The following is a 25,025-nucleotide window of genomic DNA, read 5'->3' on the forward strand; positions in this document are numbered from 1 at the left end:
TACAGAGCCTGAAAGAGATAGGCTCAAATCATAAGCGCAGGGGTATTTTAAAGCAAACACCAAGCTTCTTCAGTGGCTTTATAGCAATCCTCAAAGAAAGGGAAAGAAAAGGGGACAATGGACCAAAGTCCTAGTGTATTATCCTCAACCCAGAATGGTACCAGAACAGATACAAATGCTTGCTCACCTTTAAGAGAGCCAATCCAAATTGGGCTCTCAGTGTGATAGATAGTGTGCCTTTAAGAGGGCACTGCTCTTCTTTATAGCAGGAAAGTAGATGCAGGTCATAGGCTCAAATATAAAAAAACGTATTTATTGTAAAACACTTACATAAAATATAAATAAAAAAGTTCCCATAAAATTATGGTGTGGAAATGAGTCCTCTTCCGAGACGCGTTTCGCCTTATGCAAAGGCTTTTTCAATCGGTATCCTGCTTGTGTCTTCCTGCTGTTTAAATACCCAGAGAGTCCTTTCTATTGGTTCCTACTGTCTTCCGGATGGCCAAATATGGTAAGGGGTATTCCGATCAGCTGTTGTGGATTCTCGTAATTCCGGAAGTGACGTATCGCCCTTGCCGCAACGTCACTTCCGTTTCGATCGTAGCCGCCATTTTGGTCATTGGCAAGCTTTAAGCTCGTTCTCATAGCATTAGAATATGAAATACAGTATGTACAAACATAGAAGAAAAGGGAAAAGGGGATCAGTTTAACATCTTGGTTTCATAAGTGTGTGAATAAGACAATAAGCCCAATAAGAATATGCCTAAAAGAAGATAAAATTAATCCATTATATTAAGCAACAGCCTATGTTCGGCTGTGTAAATAGATAGTCATTTCAATCTTATGTCTAGGGTGTTAAATACATAAGTAAATTTCCAGTGACATTGCTGTCTTAAGGGGATACAACAGCCTATGTTAAGCTGTGTAAATAAATTGTCATTTCGATCTTATATATGGGGTGTTGAATACATAAGTAAATTTTCAATGACAATGCTGTCTTAAAGGGATACACAGCCAATTGGGTGTTACTAAAATATAAATATAGATTGCAGGCATATATCATACGTATGGAGTAGCCTGTTCTATTAACTATATATATACATTGCTTAAATGTATACATAGATCTTTAGTAGTGTTATTGTCTTAAAGGGGTACAATATCAATGTAATTATTAGAAAAATGTGCCGATAAATTAAATTACAAGCTGTATATTTCATCATAGTGAGGACCATGTGAAGGCTGAGATGAAAAGGAAAAAGAAAAAACTTATAAAAAATGACAAAGTTCAAAATCATGATTAAGACCTCTAGGATGTAGAGTGTCCAATTCGAATATCCACTTCATCTCAGCCTTACCCATTTTCCTCACCAGATCATCACCTCTCCAGTCTGTGACTACCTTTTGGATGCCCTTAAATTGTATACCTTTTGGATCACTATTATGTGTATTTTTGAAATGAAGTGATACATTGTGTTTAACAAATCCATTTTTTACATTTCTGACATGCTCCTGTATTCTCACCTGCAGAGGGCGTATTGTCCGCCCAATGTATAGGAGGCCACATGGGCACGTCAGCATGTAAATTACTCTTTTGGTGTGACAGGTGATAATGTCCTTTATTTTATAGTTCTTATTGGGATCATTGGGATTTGCAAATTCCCTAATTGCTCTTTTAGGATTGTTGGTGTGCCTGCAGGCCCCCTCAAACCCCACAGCCATAAAACCCTTTGGATTCATTAAAGGGGTTTGAAACTTCTTTAGCTCTAGTGGAATTGTTATTGGAAAGACTATTTCTTAAATTAGATACTCCCCTATAAATAATTTTGGGTTGTTCCGGTAGGAGAGTATTTAGTATCTCGTCATTTTTAAGGATAGGCCAATGTTTATGGATTACTTTTCTAACTTGTTTACTCTGTATGTTGAAATCGCAAATAAAGGCCAATTCACTGTCCGCGGAGGTGGTAGGTTTCACTTTATATTTTAAAAGAGATTCTCTTTCTCTAAGACTTATCTCATCATAAGCGCTATCAAGTAGCTGTTTATCATAACCCTTATCTGAGAAGTCCGTCATAATTTTTTGTGCTTGTTTGTGAAACATAGCGATATCGGTACAGTTGCGTCTTATTCTGAGAAGTTGTGCCTTAGGTGCGTTGAGGAGCCAGGGTGAGTAATGGCAACTGTTGCCTTCGATGTAACTGTTTACATCGACCTTTTTAAAAAAGGTACTGGTCTTAATGGTGTTACTTTCAATAAAAATGTTGAGATCGAGGAATTCGACAGAGTTCTTACTGCTATTTCTGGTAAGCGTAATACCCCAATCATCTAGTAATTTCCCGCATGGATTACTGTAACCCTCTCCTGATTGGTCTCCCCAAAAGCCGTACTGCCCCGCTACAGTCTGTAATGAATGCTGCAGCTAGACTGATTTTCCTATCCAGTCGGTCCTCTCACACTTCGCCCCTCTGCCAGTCCTTACATTGGCTCCCTGTATCCTATAGGAGTCAATTCAAAGTGCTAACCCATACATTTAAAGCACTGAACAATTCCAGCCCCTCTTATATCTCTTCACTGATCCAGAGTTATGCCCCTCCTCGTACCCTCCGCTCTGCCCGCGACCACCTCCTGACCGCTGCTCGCACCCGTACGGCCAACTCACGCTTGCAGGACCTCTCACGGGCGGCTCCTCTCCTATGGAATAACTTGCCTACTGCCATCAGACTCTCCCCTAGTCTTCAATCATTTAAGAAGGGCCTTAAAACCCATCTCTTCAGGAAAGCGTATGGCCTCCCAGAGTAATCTCTCCCTTACATACCTGTCTCTTGCTCTCCTATGGGATAGTGCTTTGCTCTCTCCTCCAGCTCTGCTTCACTCCTACTTGATATTTCCTATCCTAAAGTTTCTAATACCCCACCTCCTATAGACTGTAAGCTCATTTGAGCAGGGTCCTCTTCAACCTATTATTCCTGTAAGTTTTCTTGTAATTGTCTTATTTATTGTTACATCCCCCCTCTCAAAATATTGTAAAGCGCTACGGAATCTGTTGACGCTATATAAATGGCAATAATAATAATATTAATAACAACAAAATAAATTACAATAAATTATAGTAATAATTATAATAATAATAATAACCCCTTGACGACCGATGACGGTTCAGGACCGTCATCAGAAACATCCCCTTGAGGACCGATGACGGTCCTGAACCGTCATAATGGTCTGGGGGTACTTACCTGATCGCCGTCGTTCCCCCGGCGGCGATCAACATTCCTCCCGGTCCAGGGAGACTGCCTGTCTGCCTAGACAGTCTCCCCGCGGCAGATCAGGACCCCCTCGGCCACGTGATCGCTCGATCACATGACCGCAATGGGTGCCTTTGTATCTGCCTGCAGGGGGACTGTCTGTGCTGACAGGCAGTCCCCCTGCATCTGTAAAAAATAAAAAAAGTTAAGTAAAATCAACCAGTGTAAAAAAAAAATATATATATGTGTATATATATATAAGATATATATACACATCTTAGGGCCACCCGATGGGCCCATCGGTGGCCCACACACTTAGGGCCACCCGATGGGCCCCCTCATTCAGGGGCCAGGTCAGCACTATGGGCGTGGTATAGCGCGAACGGGCCCCTTTAAAAAAAAAAAAGCAGCCGCAAGTGCTGCTGGGAGGAAGTGGTCACTTCCTCCCAGCTCACTCCGCTCGGGAGGAGCGCACGCACCAGTGAAGAGGGAGTCGCGCCGACTCCCATTGTCCCCAGCCACCCTCCTGCAAAGAAAAGGTAAGACAGGAGGGTGGCTTTAAAATGAGCTGTGTGTGTGTGTCTGTATGCATGTATGTGTATGTATGTCTGTGTGTGTGTCTGTTTGCATGTATGTGTGTGTATGTATGTCTATATGTATGTATGTGTATGTTTGTCTGTATGTATATGTATGTATGTATGTCTGTATGTATGCATGCATGTATGTCTGTCTGTATGTATGTCTGTATGTCTGTCTGTCTGTATGTCTATGTATGGCTGTCTGTCTGTATGTATGTATGTCTGTCTGTATGTCTATGCATGTATGTCTGTCTATCTGTCTGTATGTATGTGTATGTCTGTATGCATGTCTGTATGTATATCTGTCTGTATGTATGTATGTATGTATGTATGTCTGTATGTCTATGCATGTATGTCTGTCTATCTGTCTGTATGTATGTGTATGTCTGTATGCATGTCTGTATGTATATCTGTCTGTATGTATGTATGTCTGTATACATGTATGTGTATGTATGTCTGTATGTCTGTCTGTGTATGTATGTATGTCTGTGTGTCTGTATGTATGTCTTTCTCTGTATGCATGTATGTCTGTGTGTCTGTATGTCTGTCTGTCTGTCTATGTGTGTCTGTCTGTATGCATGCATGTATGTTTGTCTGTCTGTATGTATGTCTGTCTGTATGTATGTGTATGTCTGTATGTATGTCTGTCTGTATGCATATATGTCTATGTATGTATGTATGTATGTCTATGTATGTCTGTCTGGATGCATGCCTGTCTGCTTGTATGTCTGTATGTATGTATGTCTGTGTGTATGTCTGTATGTATGTATGTCTGTGTGTATGTCTATGTATGTCTGTCTCTCTGACTGCATGCATGCATGTATGTCTATGTATGTATGTCTGTCTGTATGTATGTCTGTGTGTGTATGTCTGTGTATGTCTGTATGTATGTATGTCTGAATGCATGTATGATAAAAACACACAAGTATTGTTATGGCGCTGAATTATAAAACAACAATAATTACTAGTAAGCAGCACTGTATACAATGAAAAAGCTCAATCACCTATACTAAGACGATACAAAAATTAAGTGGGGTGTGCCTTTAAGACCCAAAATATTTTTTAAACAGTGAAGACAATTAGTGCAATATTGTACAAATAAAGTGATTAAGTGCATCAGATGTGCAACACACTTACAAATATAATTATAAGTATACAAAATGTGCAAAAATCTTTTAGTGAAACAATTTTGTGCAATAGAAAACCAATACTTAAATTTCCCAATTATAGAATTTGCTTTAAAACTTCTGTCAGCAATCCAATATGTATCTCAAAAAGAGAAGGGAAAATGCACAATCATAGGATAATATGTTAAAATATAAATATTAAGAAAATATAAACCAAAACACTCACAAGGGTAGAGCAATCAAGTCTGCTCTAAACTATGATGGCTTCTCTTGCAATGATGCAGACTGGAAACTGTGGTGAAGTTGAAATCCTTTATTGACTCTTTTAAAAAAATCGCTATATCTGGCAGGTAAGTCCCTCTTTGGCTTTTTCCTCCTTATGGTAAGTGCTGTGCTATGCAGTCTCTCTTTCGGCGCCGGCTTTACAGAGTCTCTGTGTGCCGAAAAGACTTCCTGGTTCCGGAAGGCGAGGCTTAGCGGCCGTCTAGCGTAATGACGTCAGAGCGTGATGACGCGTTTCGCCGAGGGGTTTGGCTTCATCAGATCAGCTCATTTTAGATTATTATATTTTATATTATGTTTCTTCATCTTTTCAAATATATTATCTTAGCCATTTATATTATGGTTTAATTCATATTTTAATACAAATATTTTCTTGTTTATTATTCAATGTTCATATTTTACACTGGTGTGCATTTCTATGTATTAGGTTGCATAAAGTTGCAAAGGAATATATTGCAACCTTGAATTATGTTCAACATTTTAACAGTTTAGTGAATCTTTCTCTAGCCAGATATGTTGAGTGTCCAATAAATAAGTCATGTAGAACTGACTTATCAGCAAGCCGTTTTTCAGACTTATATGGGTGAATACGCCCCCTTTTTAGGACTTTAGGACTGTGGTGTGATAATGAGCTGATCTGATGAAGCTGAATGCATGTATGTCTGTCTGTATGTATGTCTATGTATGTATATATGTATGTCTGTATGTCATTATATATGTTTATATGTATGTCAGAATGAATGTATGTCTGCATATCATTATGAACATATGTCTGTGTGTATGGATGTCTGTATGCATGTATGTCTGTCAGTATGTCTGTATATATGCATGTATGTCAGTCTGTATGTATGTATGTATGTCTGTATGTCATTATGAATGTATGTCTGTGTATGTCTGTATGCCATTATGAATGTATGTGTGTATGGATGTCAATGTCTGTATGTCTGTCAGTATGTCTGTATGTATGTATGAATGTATGTGTGTATGTATGTATGTATGTCGGTGTCTGTATGTATGTATGTATGTATGTGTCTTTATGTCCTCATGCATGTGTGTCTGTATGTATTTTAGTATGTGTCTGTCTGTCACTATGCATGCCTGTGTGTATGTCTCAGTATGTGTGTGTCAGTATGTATGCCTGTATGCGTGTATATCTGTTTCAGTATGTGTGTCTGTTAGTATGTATCTGTGTCCTTTTGTATCAGTGTGTGTGTTTGTGTCTGTGTGTGTATTCCTGTGGGCGCTATTTGGAGGCGACCCAGTGGGCGGTATTTGGAGGCGGGCCCCAGGGGGCCCAGACCCTGAGCTGGGTTAGGGGCCCCAAAATTTCTGGTGGCGGCCCTCTATGCATGTATTATATCTATTATTATAATATATGTCATACTAAGTGTATTTTTATATTTATATATACATATATTTTTTTTTTTGTCAATCTTTATTTAGAATTTTTCAAATACAAACAAGACATAAAGAAAGGTTCAAGGGATTTGTTATACACATACATCAATGATATAGTCAAGGGTGCGCTCTTTTATCCCGTTAGGGTCTCTTCCAGTAGGTGGCACAATTGTGTGGGATAGCCCCACTCGCTACTTTATCATTTTTATATTTAGTGGTGTAAAACCTTAATTCACATGGCAAACATTTATCACGGGTAGAACAGTATAACCGTATGAACCAAACAGTAATGTCTAGCAGTAAAATCAACTCGGGACAGTGGACCACAGTATTGGCGGCTCTCTGTGTTACCCAATCGTTTGTGTTCCCATCCATCATCTCTAAACTACTCAGTTCGGTCTGTCGTTAATTTTTGATTTCTAATGCCAGAGAGGTAACGTTGCGTGAACACACTTAATGTAACATCATTGTAGTACAAGCTCAATGAGCAAGTGTTATCTTTTTAGCAGGCAATAGTCAGCTGTGCGGGGGGGGGAGTGGGGCTAACCGGTCAGATGGCTTGGTGGTGCAGTGCCGAGGCCGCTTTTGCAACCGCTATTCCTATCAGGGCATGCAATAGAGCTAGTCTCCCTTTGGCATGTCTGTCGAATGGTCAGTGTGGGCTTGTGTTCATACCTTGGGCAGTCTATCTCCACTCTTCGTCAGGGTCTTTGGCGATCTAGGGTTTACTGGGCCCTCATCCTGCCCCCAGGGTAGCATTAGTATGTTTGTTCTGTTTGGGTTCCCCGTCATCCTTCCCCCCGTCGTTGCCAGTGGTATGATCTGTAGGGTCTGGGCTTGCTAACCGTCTGTGGGTTGCGTCTAGCTTAGCGATGTGGGTTGTTGGTGGTGGTCGGCAGTCAGTCCGTCTCTTGTGAGGGTCTAGGGCCCATTATGCCTCCCTGCGGGCGCCAGTGGCCATCATGTCCCTTCAACGGTTAACCTCAGGTACCTATTGCCATCTACTGTTTGGTCTTCCCGAGTCATGGTGTTTGTCCATGGTTCGGAGCTTATCCGGAGAGCCTGGGTGCGGCCCTTCCCGAGCTTTTGCATGGTGACATATGAGAGGCGAGAGCCTCGACTCCGTATGCCTTAAGCCTGTATGTAGCACCTGGGAGCAGTGTGTTCAGGGAGTGTGGAGGAGGGAGGGGATGGGGTGAATAGGGTGGGTGATGGTGGTGTGACAGAAAAAAAAGGGGGGGGGAAGTAGGGAAGGCACAGTCGCCATCGAGGTCGCAGCCCCCCGTATACATATATTAATATAAAAATACATGTATAATTAAATTACACACGTATATATATATATAATTATAATAACTATATATTGTATATATATATATATATATATATTATAAAATATAACTAATAAGTAAATAAAAATAAATTAAAAAATGTAAAAATAATTTGTAATAGTTTAAAAAAATTATATATATATATGTAATTTTATTCTAACGTTAGTTTGATATTAATATATATATATTTATATCAAAATACACTTAGAATGAAATGATATATATGAAATTATATATATATATATGTATAAATAAATAAATACAAATAATACGAAATATACATGTCCATATACATAATTACATAAATAATTTCATAAATATACACGTAGACTTCAAATATATAAATATGTATATATATTTAAATTCTACGTGCATATTTATGTTGTATTTTTACATAATTAAGTAATTTTATTGATTGCAATTTGAGGGACATGTCTGACAACCCAGGCCGAAAGTCCAGAGAATTGAATTTGCTAGCACTGTGTTTAACCCTGTAACTTTCTATGACACCCTAAAACCTGTACATGGGGGGTACTGTTTTACTTGGGAGACTTTGCTGAACACAAATATTAGTCTTTCAAAACAGTAAAACATATCACAGCGATGATATTGTCAGTGAAAGTGACGTATTTTTGAATTTTTCACATACAAACAGCACTTTTACTGATGATATTATTGCTGTGATATGTTTTACTGTTCTGAAACACTAATATTTGTGTTCAGCGAATTCTCCCGAGTATAACAGTACCACACATGTAGAAGTTTTATAGTGTTTTTGAAAGTTACAGGGTCAAATATAAGGCTTGATTTTACTTTTTTTTATGTTTCATTGAAATTTGTCAGATTGGCTATGTTGTCTTTGAGAGCATATGGTAGACCAAGAATGAGAATTACCCCCATCATGGCATACCATTTGCCAAAGAAGACAACTCAAGGTATTGCAAATGGGGTATGTTCGGTCTTTTTTAGTAGCCACTTAGTCTCAAGCACTGGCCAAAGTTAGCGTTTCTTATAATATATAAATATAAATGCTAACTTTGGCCAGTGTTTGTGACTAAGTGGCTACTAAAAAAGACTGGACATACCTCATATTGAATACCCTGGGTTGTCTACTTTAAAAAAAATATGTACATGTGTGCAGTGATTCGGGTATTTATGACAGATAACAGTGTTACAATGTCACTATTGATACATTTAAAAAATATATATATTGAAACAGCAATTTCCTACTTGTACTTATAGCCCTATAACTTGCAAAAAGCTAAGAACATGTTAACACTGGGTGTTTTTAAACTCTGGACAAAATTTTGGAACTATTTAGAAGTTTTTTTTAATTAGTTTTCATAGATAAGTAAAAGATTTTTCAAGTAAAAGTCCAAAAACGTGTTTTTTTTTTAATTTTTCACCATATTTTATTATTATTTTTCAAGTAAAATATATGACATAATACAAATAATGGTATGTAAAGAAAGCCCTTCTTGTCCTGAAAAAAAAACAATATATAACTTGTATGGGAACCGTAAATAAGAGAGAGGAAAATTACAGCTAAACACAAACACCACAAAAGTGTTAAAACCGCTCTGGACCTTAACGTACAAACATCGCAAAAACAGGCCGGTCCTTAAGGGGTTAAAGAGAAATGTAATGTAATATAAAATGTTTTTGCGTGGTTCATGTTTACTGTTCTCTGTGAGGGTTGTCTGATACCAATCTTGTAAAGACTTCAGCAATTATCAGATGCTCAAGATCAGTCATGATTCCTCTGTACATGCATGATGTGGTGTAATCAAATTGTATTTTATATGCATTTCAAAACATTTTTTTACCATATACAGAAAGTGTAACGACTCCACAACTTTTTTGGCCCATCTTTTATTTTATCATGAGCATGTCAAAAAGAGGATAATTGCTAATTTCAATATCTGCGATTTAATTATTTTTTATTAATTTTATTATTTGGAGGGAAATGTTTAGTTGAAAATGAAGTGAGCTACCTAAATACTAGCCACCACTTATGCCAATCATTTTAAGTGGTACTGGGAGGACCTTTACTTTTATACCAATGGTTTCTTACCTGGTCTTAAAGGCATATCAACAGTTTAAGATTTAGGCTACAGAGAAAACTGTAATGTGGCTTGAGGCCTTGGAAGGAAACTACTGCCGAGGCCAGCCCAGAACTATTATTAGTCAATGTTACCATGAGCATAATTTATTTTTCAATTAACCTGGTACAGTCTTCACTAGCATTTATTTCCAGATATTGGGCACTCGTTCATAGAGCAAAAATGTGCATGAACTTTTTTGGATTATGTTATCAGTTAAAACCAAACGAATATGGACAACAGGATATGAGCACCAAGACATGTTTTAAAGGATGCAGTAATGGTGAACATTAGTAATGATGATCTCAGCCAGGAGACTGGCATGCTGGGTAATCAGGTAATTCATTATATTAAATTAGCTTTTTAAGGGTTGGCCCCAACAACAAAATATTTAGGGGAACAACCAAACATTCCTAACATTAGAGTGTTTCTTTCAATTGACTTCAAATTAGACTAGTAATCTTCCAACCTCAGCACATAGCAAAACAGTCACTATTGTTGGTGCAAACTGATACATTTTTAAAAATATTCGAATGGTTTATATGATCAATGATTGCTTCCAATCAGTTTTGCTTTAACACTGCTATTGTACCAAGTATTAGATTTGCATAATTGGTGCTGACAATTTAGACAATTTTACTCCTGTGGATGAAAGTATATAGAACTTATGATTAAATCCTGTGTATATTATTCCTCATATTTAAAGGGATACAAAGCAGTATTCCTGGCACTATCACTCCTGCTGCTTTTCCACTCCCTTGCGCCCCCCACTCTGATAAATAAAGGGTTATGGGTATTTACTTATCTGATCCCAGCACCAATGTCCCTCGGCGCTGGGTTGAAGCTCCGCCCCATCTGACGCCCCACTTTGATCGGGCTCTAGGCAAATGCCGCGCATGCATCGAATCAATGCTTTCCTATGGGGTAAAAACGTGAGGATGTCCAACATCAGATTCCGGAGCATAGGTCAATTTTGCAATGTAAATATTGCAGTTTTTCTTGATCTTCGAAGATCTGTAAAGCCAAGCTTCCGCTTATCAGCATTTACCCTATAAATAAACCTTTAATATTTTGGTATATTCTACCAACTGAAGTTGCACCCTTACTATTTAGTTAGTTTTTAAAGATATATTATATATATCATTTGAGAACACTTTATCTCATTGTGTCCGTCTTATGTTGGTTTTATTGTTTGTTTGTTTTTTTCTTTTATGCTTTCTTGAGTCATTTGCAGACGGATAACCTACTAACTCTAAAACTAAAAACATATTTTTCCTCATCCCATCCATTCCATTCCTATTTTTCAAACACTTCCATATTTTTTATTTTCTTGCTATTATACCAACAAGTCAAGAACAACATCTCAGATTACTTACAACTCTGTCCTCTTCCTCACCCCTCATATTTAATCACTCTATGTCCACCTCATATTTAATCACTCCACAGAATATTGATCAAACCTGTCCATATCCCATTAAACTACTTAAACTTCAATTCCTTTATCATCCTCCATCTTGACTCCTACAATCTACTTATCAGAATTCATGACTTCCGGGCTTATTCAGTTCCACTATATAAAAGCTGCTGTTGCTGGCTTATCTTCTCTACCTATCATTTGTCTTCTGTTGCTTCAGAGACTCATCAAGAGTACTCTTTACCATGACTTACAAAGTCCTCACATCCTTCAATACCCTCTTATATCTCAGCATTTTCTAAAGGTTGGCAATGGAGCATGGGATTTGTAGTTTTAAGACATCTGGGAAACTCACATTCATCAATCTTTTATAACATCCTCTCGTAATTCAAAGGTATTCCAGAATTGCCCCATAACCCTGAAATTTACTTTATTATAAATTATGACTGAGTCCCTATCAGTCATAATTTATGGGTTGTTTTTTTCTTTGCAAAATGACAGGAAGCACAACATTAATTGAGTAATACAATATTTAAATAGTACATTAAGAAAACCGATTAGAGTCATAGCTTGTTTTTAACTATAAGAATGTATGAAAAGTGCAGTGTTACTAAATCCCTACTTGTCTTTTTAGAGAGTTTTACATTAATTCTCCTAACTCAATCCTTATATAATTTGCCATAATATAGAATATTTATTCTTTTCTCATGTTCTTACTGGTATTAAAGGACCACTATAGGCACCCAGACCACTTCAGCTCAATGAAGTGGTCTGGGTGCCAGGTCCATCTAGGGTTAACGCTGCAGCTGCAGCTCTTGCCGCGCATGCGCATTCAGCCGATGACGTCAGAAGGAGGAGGAGAGTCCCCAGCGCCGAGGGAGCCCAGCACTGGAGAAAGGTAAGTGTTTAACCCCTTCCTCCCACTGCAGCCCGGCGGGAGGGGGTCTATGAGGGTGGGAGGGACCTAAAGACTCTATAGAGCCAGGAAAACGAGTTTGTTTTACGATATCGGTTTGTTTTCTTGTGTCACGTTTTGCTATGCCTGTTAGTGGCACTGTGGAATTGATAGTACTACATAACCGAATTCTTAATATAAGTCACATGTGCATTGGATTTTGTGTATATAGTTTATTACATAAATACTGACGTGTATATTTATTTTTTTAGATCTCAATTTGCAATGAAATTTCTGGATCCCTCATTTGTACCAATTACAAATTCATTAACACAGGAGTTACAAGAAAAACCTGCCAAGTGGGTGTTTAACAGGACAGCATTTTCACGACAAAGGTGAGTTTGATGTACATATTTATTTCTGTCATTGTATTCTATCATTTATGTGAAAATTGTAAATAGTGTTTAACCTTTATCCCTTACCTTGAATGTAATATTCAAAAGCATTTAGAAGAAAATGCTCATTTATTGTGACCACAATAAGATATTTCCATATTCAATCTTCTTACATGTTCTCTGCCTCAGTACAATCTCAAACATGTTCCTTCTCAACTGATGTGTTGTGTCCTTTTTACTTGAAATAAATATCATGAGTGTGCAAATCAGAATCATTAATTAACCCCCTAACAATAGTAGTTAACGGACAACTCTAGGCACCCAGACCACTTCAGCTTAATGAAGTGGTCTGGGTGCCTGGTCCAGCTAGGGTTAACCCTTTTTTTTTTTTATAAACATGTCAGTTTCAGAGAAACTGCTATGTTTATACTGAGGGTTAATCCAGCCTCCAGAGCCTCTAGTGGCATTGTAAATGCTTTCTTATGAGACCGGCTGAATGCGCGCGCGGCTCCTGCCGCGCATGCGCATTCAGTCGATGACGTCGCTAGGAAGAAGGAGAGGAGGAGGAAAGCTCCCCGCCGGGCGCTGGAGAAAGGTAAGATTTTAACCCCTTCCTCTCTCCAGAGCCCGGCAGGAGGGGAACCCTGAGGTTGGGGGCACCCTCAGGGCACTATAGTGCCAGGAAAACGAGTATGTTTTCCTGGCACTATGGTGGTCCTTTAACAGTGAGTAATGTTAGGAAGGGATAGGAGGGAAGCTGTTAGAGGTTTTCTGACAGCAAATAAGAATGACCAATATATGGCTGATATTAGGATTAGAAGTTTGGGTTTACAGATATAAAGTTACTGTAGCTATTAGTTTTTGAAAAATAGTTTTTATATCATTGCAATGTTGTTTAAAAGAAGACACACATTTGGTAGACACAGTGAAGGTAATAGAGACTAATTTAAAAATGTAATGGCTAGGCTAAAGTCACAAACTGTACTTTAAAGGAATTTTTGGGGTGTATTCACCAAAATCTATTGAATTGCTAACAGTGGCATGGTTTTTTCCACAGATATAATCAGTATAAACCACTGCTTGAATAAAAATAGATTGGCAGATATAATGAAAAATAAATATTAGCCTGGCTCCTTCGGCTCCTGTGCTGCGGGAATAGTTGGATGTATAGACTTTCTGGATATAGTTATAGATCATCCACCTGCAAGCACGACCTACCTGCATCAACCTTTTTTTAACCTAGGCTAGAGTCAGATTTCATGCAACTATTTTAAACTTTATACTTTATTGATTTATTTAATTTTTTTTCAGGCGAGAAATACTGCAGAATGTTGATGTAATCAGAAATTTCTCTTTGACCAAGAACAGTGTACGGACTGGGCAGCTAATGCACTATGATTATTCCAGCCACAAATATGTTTTTTCTATCAGCAATAACTTCAGATCACTGCTTCCAGAAACATCACCCATAGCGAATAAGCATTATAATATCTGTGCTGTTGTCGGAAACAGTGGCATTCTAACAGAAAGTCAATGTGGAAGTGAAATTGACAAGTCCGACTTTGTCTTTCGTTGTAACTTTGCTCCAACAGAGGCTTTCCAAAAAGACGTTGGAAAGAAAACAAACCTTACCACGTTTAACCCAAGTATCCTAGAAAAGTATTATAACAATCTGTTGACCATACAGGATCGGAACAATTTCTTCTTGAATTTAAAAAAGCTTGATGGGGCCATTTTGTGGATCCCAGCTTTCTTCTTTCATACATCTGCTACGGTTACACGAACATTAGTTGATTTTTTTGTGGAGCACAAAGAGCAGCTGAAGGTTCAGTTAGCTTGGCCTGGTAACATCATGCAACATGTCAACAGGTAAGAGTTACTTTATTTAAAATTTATATTTTTGTTTTCTTCCATTTATTGAATCCATGCCTTGAGTACTCAAGCCACTAGTTCCAAGTCAGATCTGATTTTTGGTGGTTTGCACTTATGTAATACACTCAATAAATATGTTATTGCATGTCTATTTCTAGAATAAAATAAAGAGCATAGGTCAATAATTGAAAGTGATGTCTAGAGATTGATGGAACACTTTTGTCTCCACCTATTCAGTGTATTTTTGCATTTTCAACTTAAAGGGACACTATAGTCACCCAGACCACTTCAGCTCAATGAAGTGGTCTGGGTGACAGGTCCCTCAGGTTTTAACCCTTCAGATGCAAACATAGCAGTTTCAGAGAAACTGCTATGTTTACATTGCAGGGTTAAGCCAACTTCTAGTGGCTGTCCACTAGAGGCGCATCTGCAATGATTGAGGCATATTATTATTGAGAAAAGCTTTCCTACAGACACTTTGAATGCGCGCGCGGCAGTGCCGTGCATGCGCATTCGGCTCCTGTGACGTGGGACGAGGATGCTTACGTTGGCGGGGGAGGAGAGGTAAGGGAGTCCGGCGCCACGGGAGGGGGACCCTAAGGGTGGGGGCACCCTCAGGGCACTATAGTGTCAGGAAAACCGATTTGTTTTCCTGACACTAGAGTGTCCCTTTAAAAAAAATCCACATTTTTTTCTCGTCAATCAATTTGTATTGAGGTTTCATAAATGAGAGATGACAAGGTAAATTGATTCAGTTACCAGGGATTACAGAGGTAGGTGAGTTAGTAATGATAATGAAGACACCATATAGAACCACAGTCAGAGTCCTGATTATCAGTGATTATCAGTGGTTGATTATCAGTGGAAATGCAGGGGAAAAAATATTTTCTACATTAAAGCATAAAAATTAGGTGAACTCAACTCTAGTATTGTCTGCTCATTAATTAACAGAGCAAGGGAACGGGGGTAGCGGTTGGAAAGGGTATTAGTGAGAAGACGCGTTGAGTGAAGAACACTGCACTGTGGGGAACAACTCTCTAACTACAGAGGGGAGTCAACTTGGGTTCGCTAGAATTGAAATTTGAACTCTTTGTCATGTTCCTCAAATCATTCCTGAACAGTTTTTTCAGTGTGGCAGGATACATTATCCTGCCGAAAGATGCCACTGAGTGAATTACAATAAGGACAACCAATAGAATCTGCTGCTTGATTTGGTAATTTAATTTAGGTGTAATAATTGGGGACTTAAATATTTTGGCTATAGGATAGTAACAGAATAAAACTCATAGATCAAGGCTATACAATGCCCAGGTCTTATTCCCTGCATTTCTCTGGTGTCTTTTAGTTCTAAACTATAATTTAAGTTAAGAAGCCAGTTGTCCATACGTGTAGTTTTAATCTGTATAAGAAATGATGTGAACATTTTTAATACCCCACCATCCAAAACAAAGTGACTAAATTGCTTCTGACACATTAATAATCTCAAATGATTTCCCCAGTTCCAAGTTAGCCACTGTCAGATTCTACCTTCACTGATTAAATACGATTTGGCATTTCATCATGATGTGTAACCCCATCCAATCTGATTTGCCAGTTTTTATTACAAGAAGCTATCCGTTATATGTGATAGTGTTCTCACACAGCAGGCCTAATTTCATTGTCCAGACTTTATTGAGTCTTGGTTGCCATGGCTGAATTAACCAGTAATAAAGATTGCCAAATATTTGTTGACAAGGTTGTGAAACATAATATCTTTTGTGTTAATGGCACAATATGAATAAAAAATATTCCTTGGTAAGATACTTCACCCCCCTGAAGCAAATGGTGGTGAGGAACAGCCAGTTTGGTTCAAGGGGGCAAAAATATTAATTGGATTATCCTTGGACACATTGAAGCAATATTGAAGTAATTTCCAATATTTCACAATAAACTCCTGTCCAGAGAACTGTTATAATCTGCTTTCCGAGCGTAAATCAGATGAAGCCCAGAGTTTCTGATTTTAAGCTGTGATAGATCTGTTTAAAGGGGTAATTTGAAGATGAAATGTCACAGTCTTCTCTAGATCCTTTATAGGTATTAAATAAGGTGGGGGGGGAGGGATATGTAGATCTCAGATCAGATTCATAGACATTCAGGATGTCCATGAAAAATTACAGAAGGCTTTCATTTTCAGAAACTACTAATGGAGCCAAATTAGGAACCAAATACTCGTTTCATCTTGTTACTGGGCTGATGACAAATATGGATCAGTTTAGCAACTTACAAAATCTAATTATAAATACATTGTTCAGAAGATGATGATCGAGAGTATTTTATACCTGGTATTTTTACGTTTTATGGGGCCATTTTATAATAATTCTATGTTGAAATAAACAGTGCTGTTTTTATCAATGATTTGCACATATATAATGCTTCTTTGTCATGAAATGTTCATGATCACTCAGTTCCGAAACCATTGGAAATATACATGTACATGGTCACTCCCTTTGATGCATCCTAACTAGTGTGATAGTGATACAGCCAGTCTCAGAACAATAATTCCGATCTAGTCTGACACTGGTTTGGCCAGTCTCTGGTTAATTTCCAACAGACAAAGCAACTCTTAAGGAGTCACTTTCTAGTCTTTTGTGATCAAGAATATCTGTTCACAAATCCTTAGCTATGCCCCTTCTCAGTCTCTCCGCTATGCCCATGACCTTCTCCTGTCCGCTGCACGCACGTGTGTGGTCAACTCACGCTTGCAGGCAGGGGTGGCGCTACCCCTAATGCCCCCCTAATGCTGCAGCCGCCCGAGCGCTATGCAGAGAGCCTCAGGCGGCTGCAGCTTTGCCCGGGTTGGTGCGTCCATGAGGGTGCACCGCCCGGGCGCAGCATGAGGAGAGGGGCTGACAGGAGGGACGCGCTCAGCGCTCCCTCCTGTCACTCCCTCACTGTAGCGTGGCCGAGCCCTGTATGGTCCACGGGTACAGGGAGCAACATTTAATTTAATTATTTACCACCTTGATTTTGCAGTTGGTGGTTATCGGTATTTAATTTAGTAACTCTTTAAATTGCTGCTGTTGGCAATTGAGAGTTCCTTACAATGAGCAAGACCCCTTTTAGAAGACACCAGGTGGAAAGTTGGAATGTTGTACCACAATTAACAATTTACCTGTAATGGATTCTACAATAACTAACATATTTTATGTCTTTGCAGATATTGGAAAAACAAGCACTTATCACCAAAAAGGTTGAGCACAGGTATTTTAATGTACACCCTTGCTTCCTCAGTGTGTGAAGAAATTCACTTGTATGGATTTTGGCCATTTGGATGGGATCCCAACACAGGGAAGGATTTACCGTACCATTATTATGACAAAAAAGGGACCAAATTCACCACCAAGTGGCAGGAGTCCCACCAGCTTCCTGCCGAGTTTAAACTGCTGTATAAAATGCACAGAGAAGGACTCACAAAGTTGACTTTGTCACACTGTGCCTAAGAACAAAAAAAAATGTGAAGTGCCAAGTGTTTTATCAAAGTGCCCAAAATGTAATGGAATATTCGTCAGACATGAACAAAATGTACTTCATGACCTAGAATGTAGATTTTTTTAAATTTATTTTTTGTCCATAGCTGGGTCACATTAGGGTAGATCTCCAGTTGGTGATCAGTAATCGGATCACTAGAAATTCAGTTAGCAGGCAGAGAATCATGGGAACTGTAGTTCATAAATCACACGAGGAAAGTAAGAAATGGAACTCTCTGGAGATAAACAACTTGGTTTATTGTAGCATATTTTGTTTACTTTTTTTGTAAAGAACAGAAAGATTACTAGTTACTCTGAACCTGATCTTGGATTGCAACTCCCATCATCCTCAGAGACAGGTTTAGCATAAGGCAGACTAATCCTAAAGAGTAACTCTTATAAGGATGGATACAGCAGGAGGTAAAGGGGGTGTCGATTAAATGAAGCATAGCCCTTCTGCCACTTGGTTAATTTCATCCACTTTGAGCCATATCTCACCCATTTCTATCGTATCCCATTTACATTCAATCCATACCAATCACACAAAGCATTATCATTCAATTCATATATTTGCTTTATTTAAAACATTTTAGTATGTCTGCCCTCTTTCTGCCAAGAATTACATAGGGTGCAGAGCTCATACTTAGCCAATTACAGGCCAACATTTTGTTTTTTGTTTTTTAGTTTAGTTTTTAGTGTTTCTGTGAGTTTTGTGTTTTTGTGTTTGTTTTAGGGACATGGTTGTCCTAAGAGTCTGTTTGCTAATGGCAATTTATTTACTAAATAGTGAATTGAGTTGAATGGAAAATGTATTTTGACAAATTTAAGCCCAAAAAGCTGTGTTTGCAAAATTCTTCAACTTATCTTTCTGACTAAAATCAATGTTGTAATTCTATTTTAATGGGTTTTATTTCCAGTTTTTGATGATTCACTGTTTAGCAAATAATTCCCCTTTTGGTGACCTAAGTGCCAATAAAATTCAGTTTGAAATACAAATGTTTGTCTATCTTAGCCATTTTGATGTAATATTTGGAACTTTGTGAACAGACCACAAAGATTATTCTCTTATGGCTGATGACAAATAAGATTATTACCATGGTACTTAGCATATTGCTTAGTGACTATAAAATATTTAGAATAAATCTTAATTTTGGACATTGAAACCCTTATGACTTTCATAGATTGATTCAGGGATCCTAATTTTTGTGGGCTAATTTTCAATTAATTATTATTATTATTTTTGCAAATTTCACATTATTATTTATATGTTACTAAGTGGATAATGAGAATGACAAAGTATTTTAGAAATAGATGTTTGGTTTATTGTCTTCTGTTAATATCTATATTTTCAAATGTTTTAGTGAACATTTCAGTCTGATTTTCAAACCTAATTATTGGTGATCTTACCAATAGACAAAGCACTTTTTTTGTAAGCAAGTTAATTTTTCTGGTGTTTTTTTTTTTTGTTGTTTTGTAATGTGGAAAAATATAAAGGGGTTTATTTACTAAGCAGTGAATTGTGGCAAATTGAAAAACAGATTTGCAAGATTTTAGCCAAAATAAAAAAAGATTAGAATGTAGCTGACCTGCAAAATAGTTAACATTTTGCTATTTGGCTTCTATTACTACAAATTCTGTTTTTAATTCACCACAATTCACTATTTAGCAAATACACCCACGTTTCATGATTTTATGCAATCCTTGAAATTGAATCATTGAAAAAAATGGATTTGTTCAATTATGTTAATTTTCAGCATTTGTTTGCATAATGAAAATGTGGTTTTATTTGCTGTAGGACAGACATTGTTGGATTTGGGAAGTATACAATAATGTCATACATACACATACCACAACTAACTAAACTCTGAGATTGTATCTAATGTATCAGAAACAAAGCTAGTTATATTCATAGACTCTATCAGCAAACTTATTTTACTTTATCAGATAACAAAAGGGCATTAGATTTGATACTGACAAATACAGATATTAATTATATTGAAGAGATAACGTATTTTAACACTACTGCAAATGTTATACATTTCGTGAGCAATGACCAGCAGTGTAACCGTTTTAAAAATAAGTATAAATAACACATTTTTGGGGGTGAAAACCTTGAAACTTTTACAAGCACATGGCATTAAAGACTGAAAGACTGTGAGATATGTATGTAACTCTACCAGAGTTATTTAACAAAATTTAAAAATTCAAGATGAATTCAAAATTAATTTTACATTTCAGGCCAAAATAGAAACATTTGAAAAATAGTCAGCTACATCCTCGAAATCTGAAATTCACTTTGGATTCTCATTTTAGTAAATAGCTCTGTTGGTCAGTAATACATCACCCTGGCACTGCACGTTAGGTAATTAACATGCCCCTTGATGTTTGCGAGGTTTTGGATTGCCAGAGCGTCACGGGAAAAGTAATTTGCATAGTATCTGCAGAGCCAAGGTTATCTATCGTTGGCCTAGGAGGTCTTTGGAGAGTTACCATTTGTAAAATGTCTGTTAAAACTGTTAATACTCTGACAGTATGGCTATCAATGTACATTTAATAACATTGTAAGATAAAATGGATTTAATATTTATTTTGTTGTACTAGGGAATGAAGCACTTGAAATGATCAATGAACATAAAATAAGCCCAAGACAGTTCTGGGGCTGTGCCAAATCTGTGTAAAATATTATGGAATGGCATGAATTGATGAGAAGGTTTAACTGTTAAAGCGGGCATAAAGCAGTGTTAGTTCCTGAAATCTATGGGCTAAATATTCCATTAATGGCAAAGCTTCATGTGTTAAAGAATTTACCCACTAAACAGATGTAAAGTGATGAAAAACGTCATGCCAAAATAGTATAACTTATTGGGACTTAAAGGGAATCTCCAGGTGAATGACCTCTTTTAAATGCATGATGGAAAGAAATGCAAACAAACGGCGTATTCACCTGTGAATGTCTTGTATAGTGGAAATGTGTGGCTTCTTAAAAGACCAACAGTGTAGTTTCGATTACCTGATACATTAACTGCATTCATGTTTTTTTATGGATGAACAAAGCAAGTCACAACATAACTCCCCATGTAAAGTTACCAATCAGGACTGGGTTTTTATCTGCAGGAGTTTTACTGAATTGTTATAAGCAGCAGAATGCATGGAGACATAGCAGATTATTCTATAGAATTGTAAAGAGCTGCAAGATATGTTGGTAAAATATGTGAAAAATGCTAATAATAATAATAATAATATTATCGATGTTATCCTATCTGATGGCCTTTGAATGTAAAGGAACATTCCAATCACCATATAGCACGTTGTAGTGTTTATAGCAGGGGTAGGCAACCTGCGGCACTCCAGGCGTTGTGGACTACATCCCCCATAATGCTCTTAAACTCGCAATGCTGGCAAAGCATCATGGGAGGTGTAGTCCACAACATCTGGAGTGCCGAAGGTGGCCTATGCCTGGTTTATAGTGTCAGGAGTGCCCTGGTCCCACCCCCAAAAAAAGTAGTCAAATTGTTTTAGAATCGTTTGACTTCTTTCCTGGTGTCCATTGGGTGCTACTTGTTACCTCTTCTGGAGCCAAAAAAACTCTCTGCCTGACCTAAGTCCACTAATGCAAGGCTTAGCTGATTGGCAAAGTGCAATCAGCTGACACACTTAAAAAATTTGCTTGCATTGCGCTGTTAACTTAGCTCAGGAGAGCTAATGAAAACTCCTAGTAATAGCTTCTAGAAACCCAGAATGACTTGTCAACTTACATAGGGGGTAGAGGAGTCAGGGCACTCCAGACACCATCACCACTAAAATGCATATAGGTGGTTATCTTGCGCTGAGTGTTCCTTTAATCCAGGAACTGCACAATTACAGTGACAAGGCTGTACTACAGATTGTAAGAAAGAATCCTGAATATGTTTAGACCTTATCAGTATCCCGAAAATCTGCTACTCAGTCTTATTTTTCACTGTAAGTAAAACATGAAGATAAAATGTCCAATATGGTGAAAAAGGGTAAATATAATGGGCTTGGCTTACTTTTACAAAATGTGAGCACTCATAGGGGCACTGGTGTTATTTTTAATGTAGTTCCATTGTAATTTAATGTAATGCAGAGCTTACTGGTCACAAGTCCTTATTGCATCATTAAACTGCGAACTGATACAATTTGTCATGTTTTCCTGTGACTTCCAGATTATCCTGGATGTCACAAACCCTTTGTATGACACGCATCTTTATGATGACTTAAACACTTTCCTTTTTGCCATTTTAACACTTATATCAGATATGATTGTAGCTAGATCTCAACTATAAGACGTTTTATTAAGAGTTTTCTAACTTTAGGGGAGGACACTATATGTAACGTACCTCTAGCAGACCAATTTAGCCATGCATTGTACGTGGAAGCTTAGAATAAAAGAAGGATGGGTCCAGGGTAATGACGCGTACTGGAACCAAAAGCTATGAGTTTCTGGTATGTAGTGTACAATATCTCATTCAATGTATCAAAGGTGTAATGTTCTGGCAAGCTGCATAAAATGAACTTTATATCTACTGGTTCCTCATTACAGATCTTCACACTCAAGCTTGCATTTGCAGTAATCCAATGTTTTAAAATTTGTTTAAGACCAATTGTATTCACCAAAGATGCGGTACAATTCAAACCACATGCTAAAGGCAAATGATATCAAAAATGGAAAGAAAAAAAACTAGATGCTTTTTTGATAAATTTTATCAGAAGTGAATTTGGGGCATCTAGGACATGTTGCCATCTCCCTTTCAGCCCGAGTAAGTCCTACACATGTTGTAACGCCAACCATGTTTTTGTCGTCAACAAAAAATATAGGAGACATGTATTACAGTTATGAACATATTTAGATTTATTTGTTTTTAAAAATCTTTGGTATGGAAAAGAAAGACCCATGGGAAAGCATTGGATTGGCAAAAAATCAGCAATTCTGATGATGTCACCAAGGGGGAGGAGCTAGCGCCAGCGGACCCGCGCGACGCCGGAATTAAGCTGAGTTTTATTCCTTTGAAGGGGGCTGAGGGGGGCAAGCCACCTAAATGGTGAGTTAAACACTATAGGGTCAGGAATAAATGTTTGTGTTTCTGACCCCATAGTGTTCCTTTAAGTGTATCTCGTGCCATAGAATTCCCTAGATTGCAACAGTAAATAATGCTGTTTAAAATAATGGTTTGTATAAAAAGAATTGCCTTTTTATTGTGGTGTAAAATATGATAACTTTTTCTTCTTGATGGCTTTTTTTCTTCATTCCTCTGATTACGCAGATGCCAATGGAAAGTGCGTTTTATGTTGTAAGATCTTTATGAGATACCTTGTGTACAAACGTTCAGCACAACAAAGCATCACAACAAAACTATTTTTTTCTGTTGATATTTCATCATCTTTGCGAGTCCACTTTTACAGTTATTCTATGTTTGACATGACAATGTTTTATATGCTAAATATACAATATCATCATTAAAATGTAAACGGCATTTAAAACACAAGTTTATTTGGTATTCATAAACATTTATATGTGTAAGGGCTTCCATAGCATCACATGGCTTTAGAGTATTTGCAGTTTCTCTTCTTGGGGAGGGGGTTGTTTATTTGTAATGCTGTAGGGTACAATTAACCTAAACTTTTCTGATTTCCTGATTGGAAAAACCTTCAGGAAATGCTGTAAAAGAAGTTTCAAAATTGTTTCCGATAGATGTATTTTCAAACATGTTAATTCTGAAAAGTTTTACAAATATATCAGCCAACAATCCAAAATTCTTATTCTTGTTACCAGTAGGACAAACTTGTATTTTAACTATTTTTCCTCTTTTAAAGGCCATATAAAAGTCTAATTTATTTTGAGCGAAAATGCTTGTGTAAATATCTTGTCCAGTCTGAAATATATTTCTTACTGTTTAGAAGTATTCTACATATTTATTGTAATGGCATTTTGTGAATAAAAATTGCAATGATTCAATTTTATTTATTTATTATTATTTTTTTATATATTTTTTTCAGTTTAGCAATCAGTTGATGTACTGTGCCTGCAAGCTTGAATTATGTGCCAAAACACATTAATGAATGCATTGTTTTAATTAAAAAATGTTCCAATGTACGAAAATATATTGTTTTAATACATGAATTAGGCAAATGCTGTTTTCTCTGTCAGACACTATTTTATCATAAATGTAAATTGTAATAATTCTATCTGAAATATAATTTAAATGATTTTACATATAGTACCTTAGGGGCTAGATTCTATTAGATGAGATACGCTTATCTCTGGTAATTATAGTATTTTCACAATGAACTTTAATGAGAGTTATGCTATTCAGTTACTAGAGAAAAGATTATCTCATAAGATTATCTCATCTAATCAATTCTAGCTCTAGCCCTTTTTTGTACCAATAGTCAATATTAAAACTGACCGCTGATTTTTTGTAAAACACGCGGTGGAGTTAGGAATATAAATGTTGTTACCGGTAACAGTTCATATGTAAATTTGAGCTCTGCTTTGTAATCAACGATAGTTGTGGTGTAGGTCTTTCCACGTGATGGCAACACCCCCTTACTATCCCTGCTGTATTTCAAGGCCTGTGATTGTGACTCTTGGACAATTGTGATGATTGCGTAAGCGACAATCACTCCAAATGTGACCCACTGCAGGCCAGAGTAACAGCGTATTCCTGCTCTCCAACCTGACAGGGTAGAAGACTTGGAGGGTGTGTTGAGGGTATTACAATGCTGGACTGCCAGTATTGTAAGATTGAAGGGTTTGTTTGAGGTGCAGAAGCAGGATAATCATTTTTCCTAGTATTAGTATCCAGCAATCTGGCAGCATCTCCAACTGTAAGAGGGTGGTGGTCCATAACCCAATATCTGACCTCTT

At 37.4% G+C, this 25,025-nt stretch overlaps 1 protein-coding gene across 2 annotated transcripts in view; it reads left to right on the forward strand.

The window, feature by feature from the left end:
- The window catches only part of ST8SIA3 (ST8 alpha-N-acetyl-neuraminide alpha-2,8-sialyltransferase 3), a 43,186-nt gene extending 19,151 nt beyond the window's left edge, over positions 1–24,035 (forward strand). Inside the window, exons 1-4 of one of the 2 annotated variants that reach the window (XM_063453934.1) lie at positions 11,724–11,865; positions 12,639–12,761; positions 14,073–14,630; positions 17,830–24,035. In XM_063453934.1, the coding sequence (XP_063310004.1) occupies positions 12,652–12,761; positions 14,073–14,630; positions 17,830–18,112 (951 nt within the window). In that variant the 5' untranslated portion in view covers positions 11,724–11,865; positions 12,639–12,651 and the 3' untranslated portion in view covers positions 18,113–24,035. Of the gene's footprint in view, positions 1–11,723; positions 11,866–12,638; positions 12,762–14,072; positions 14,631–17,829 lie in introns of those variants that run through there. The other variant, XM_063453933.1, reaches the window with a different exon arrangement.
- Positions 24,036–25,025: the final 990 nt, after the last annotated feature.

Source organism: Pelobates fuscus, chromosome 5 (assembly GCF_036172605.1).
Source record: "Pelobates fuscus isolate aPelFus1 chromosome 5, aPelFus1.pri, whole genome shotgun sequence".
Classification (NCBI taxonomy): domain Eukaryota; kingdom Metazoa; phylum Chordata; class Amphibia; order Anura; family Pelobatidae; genus Pelobates; species Pelobates fuscus.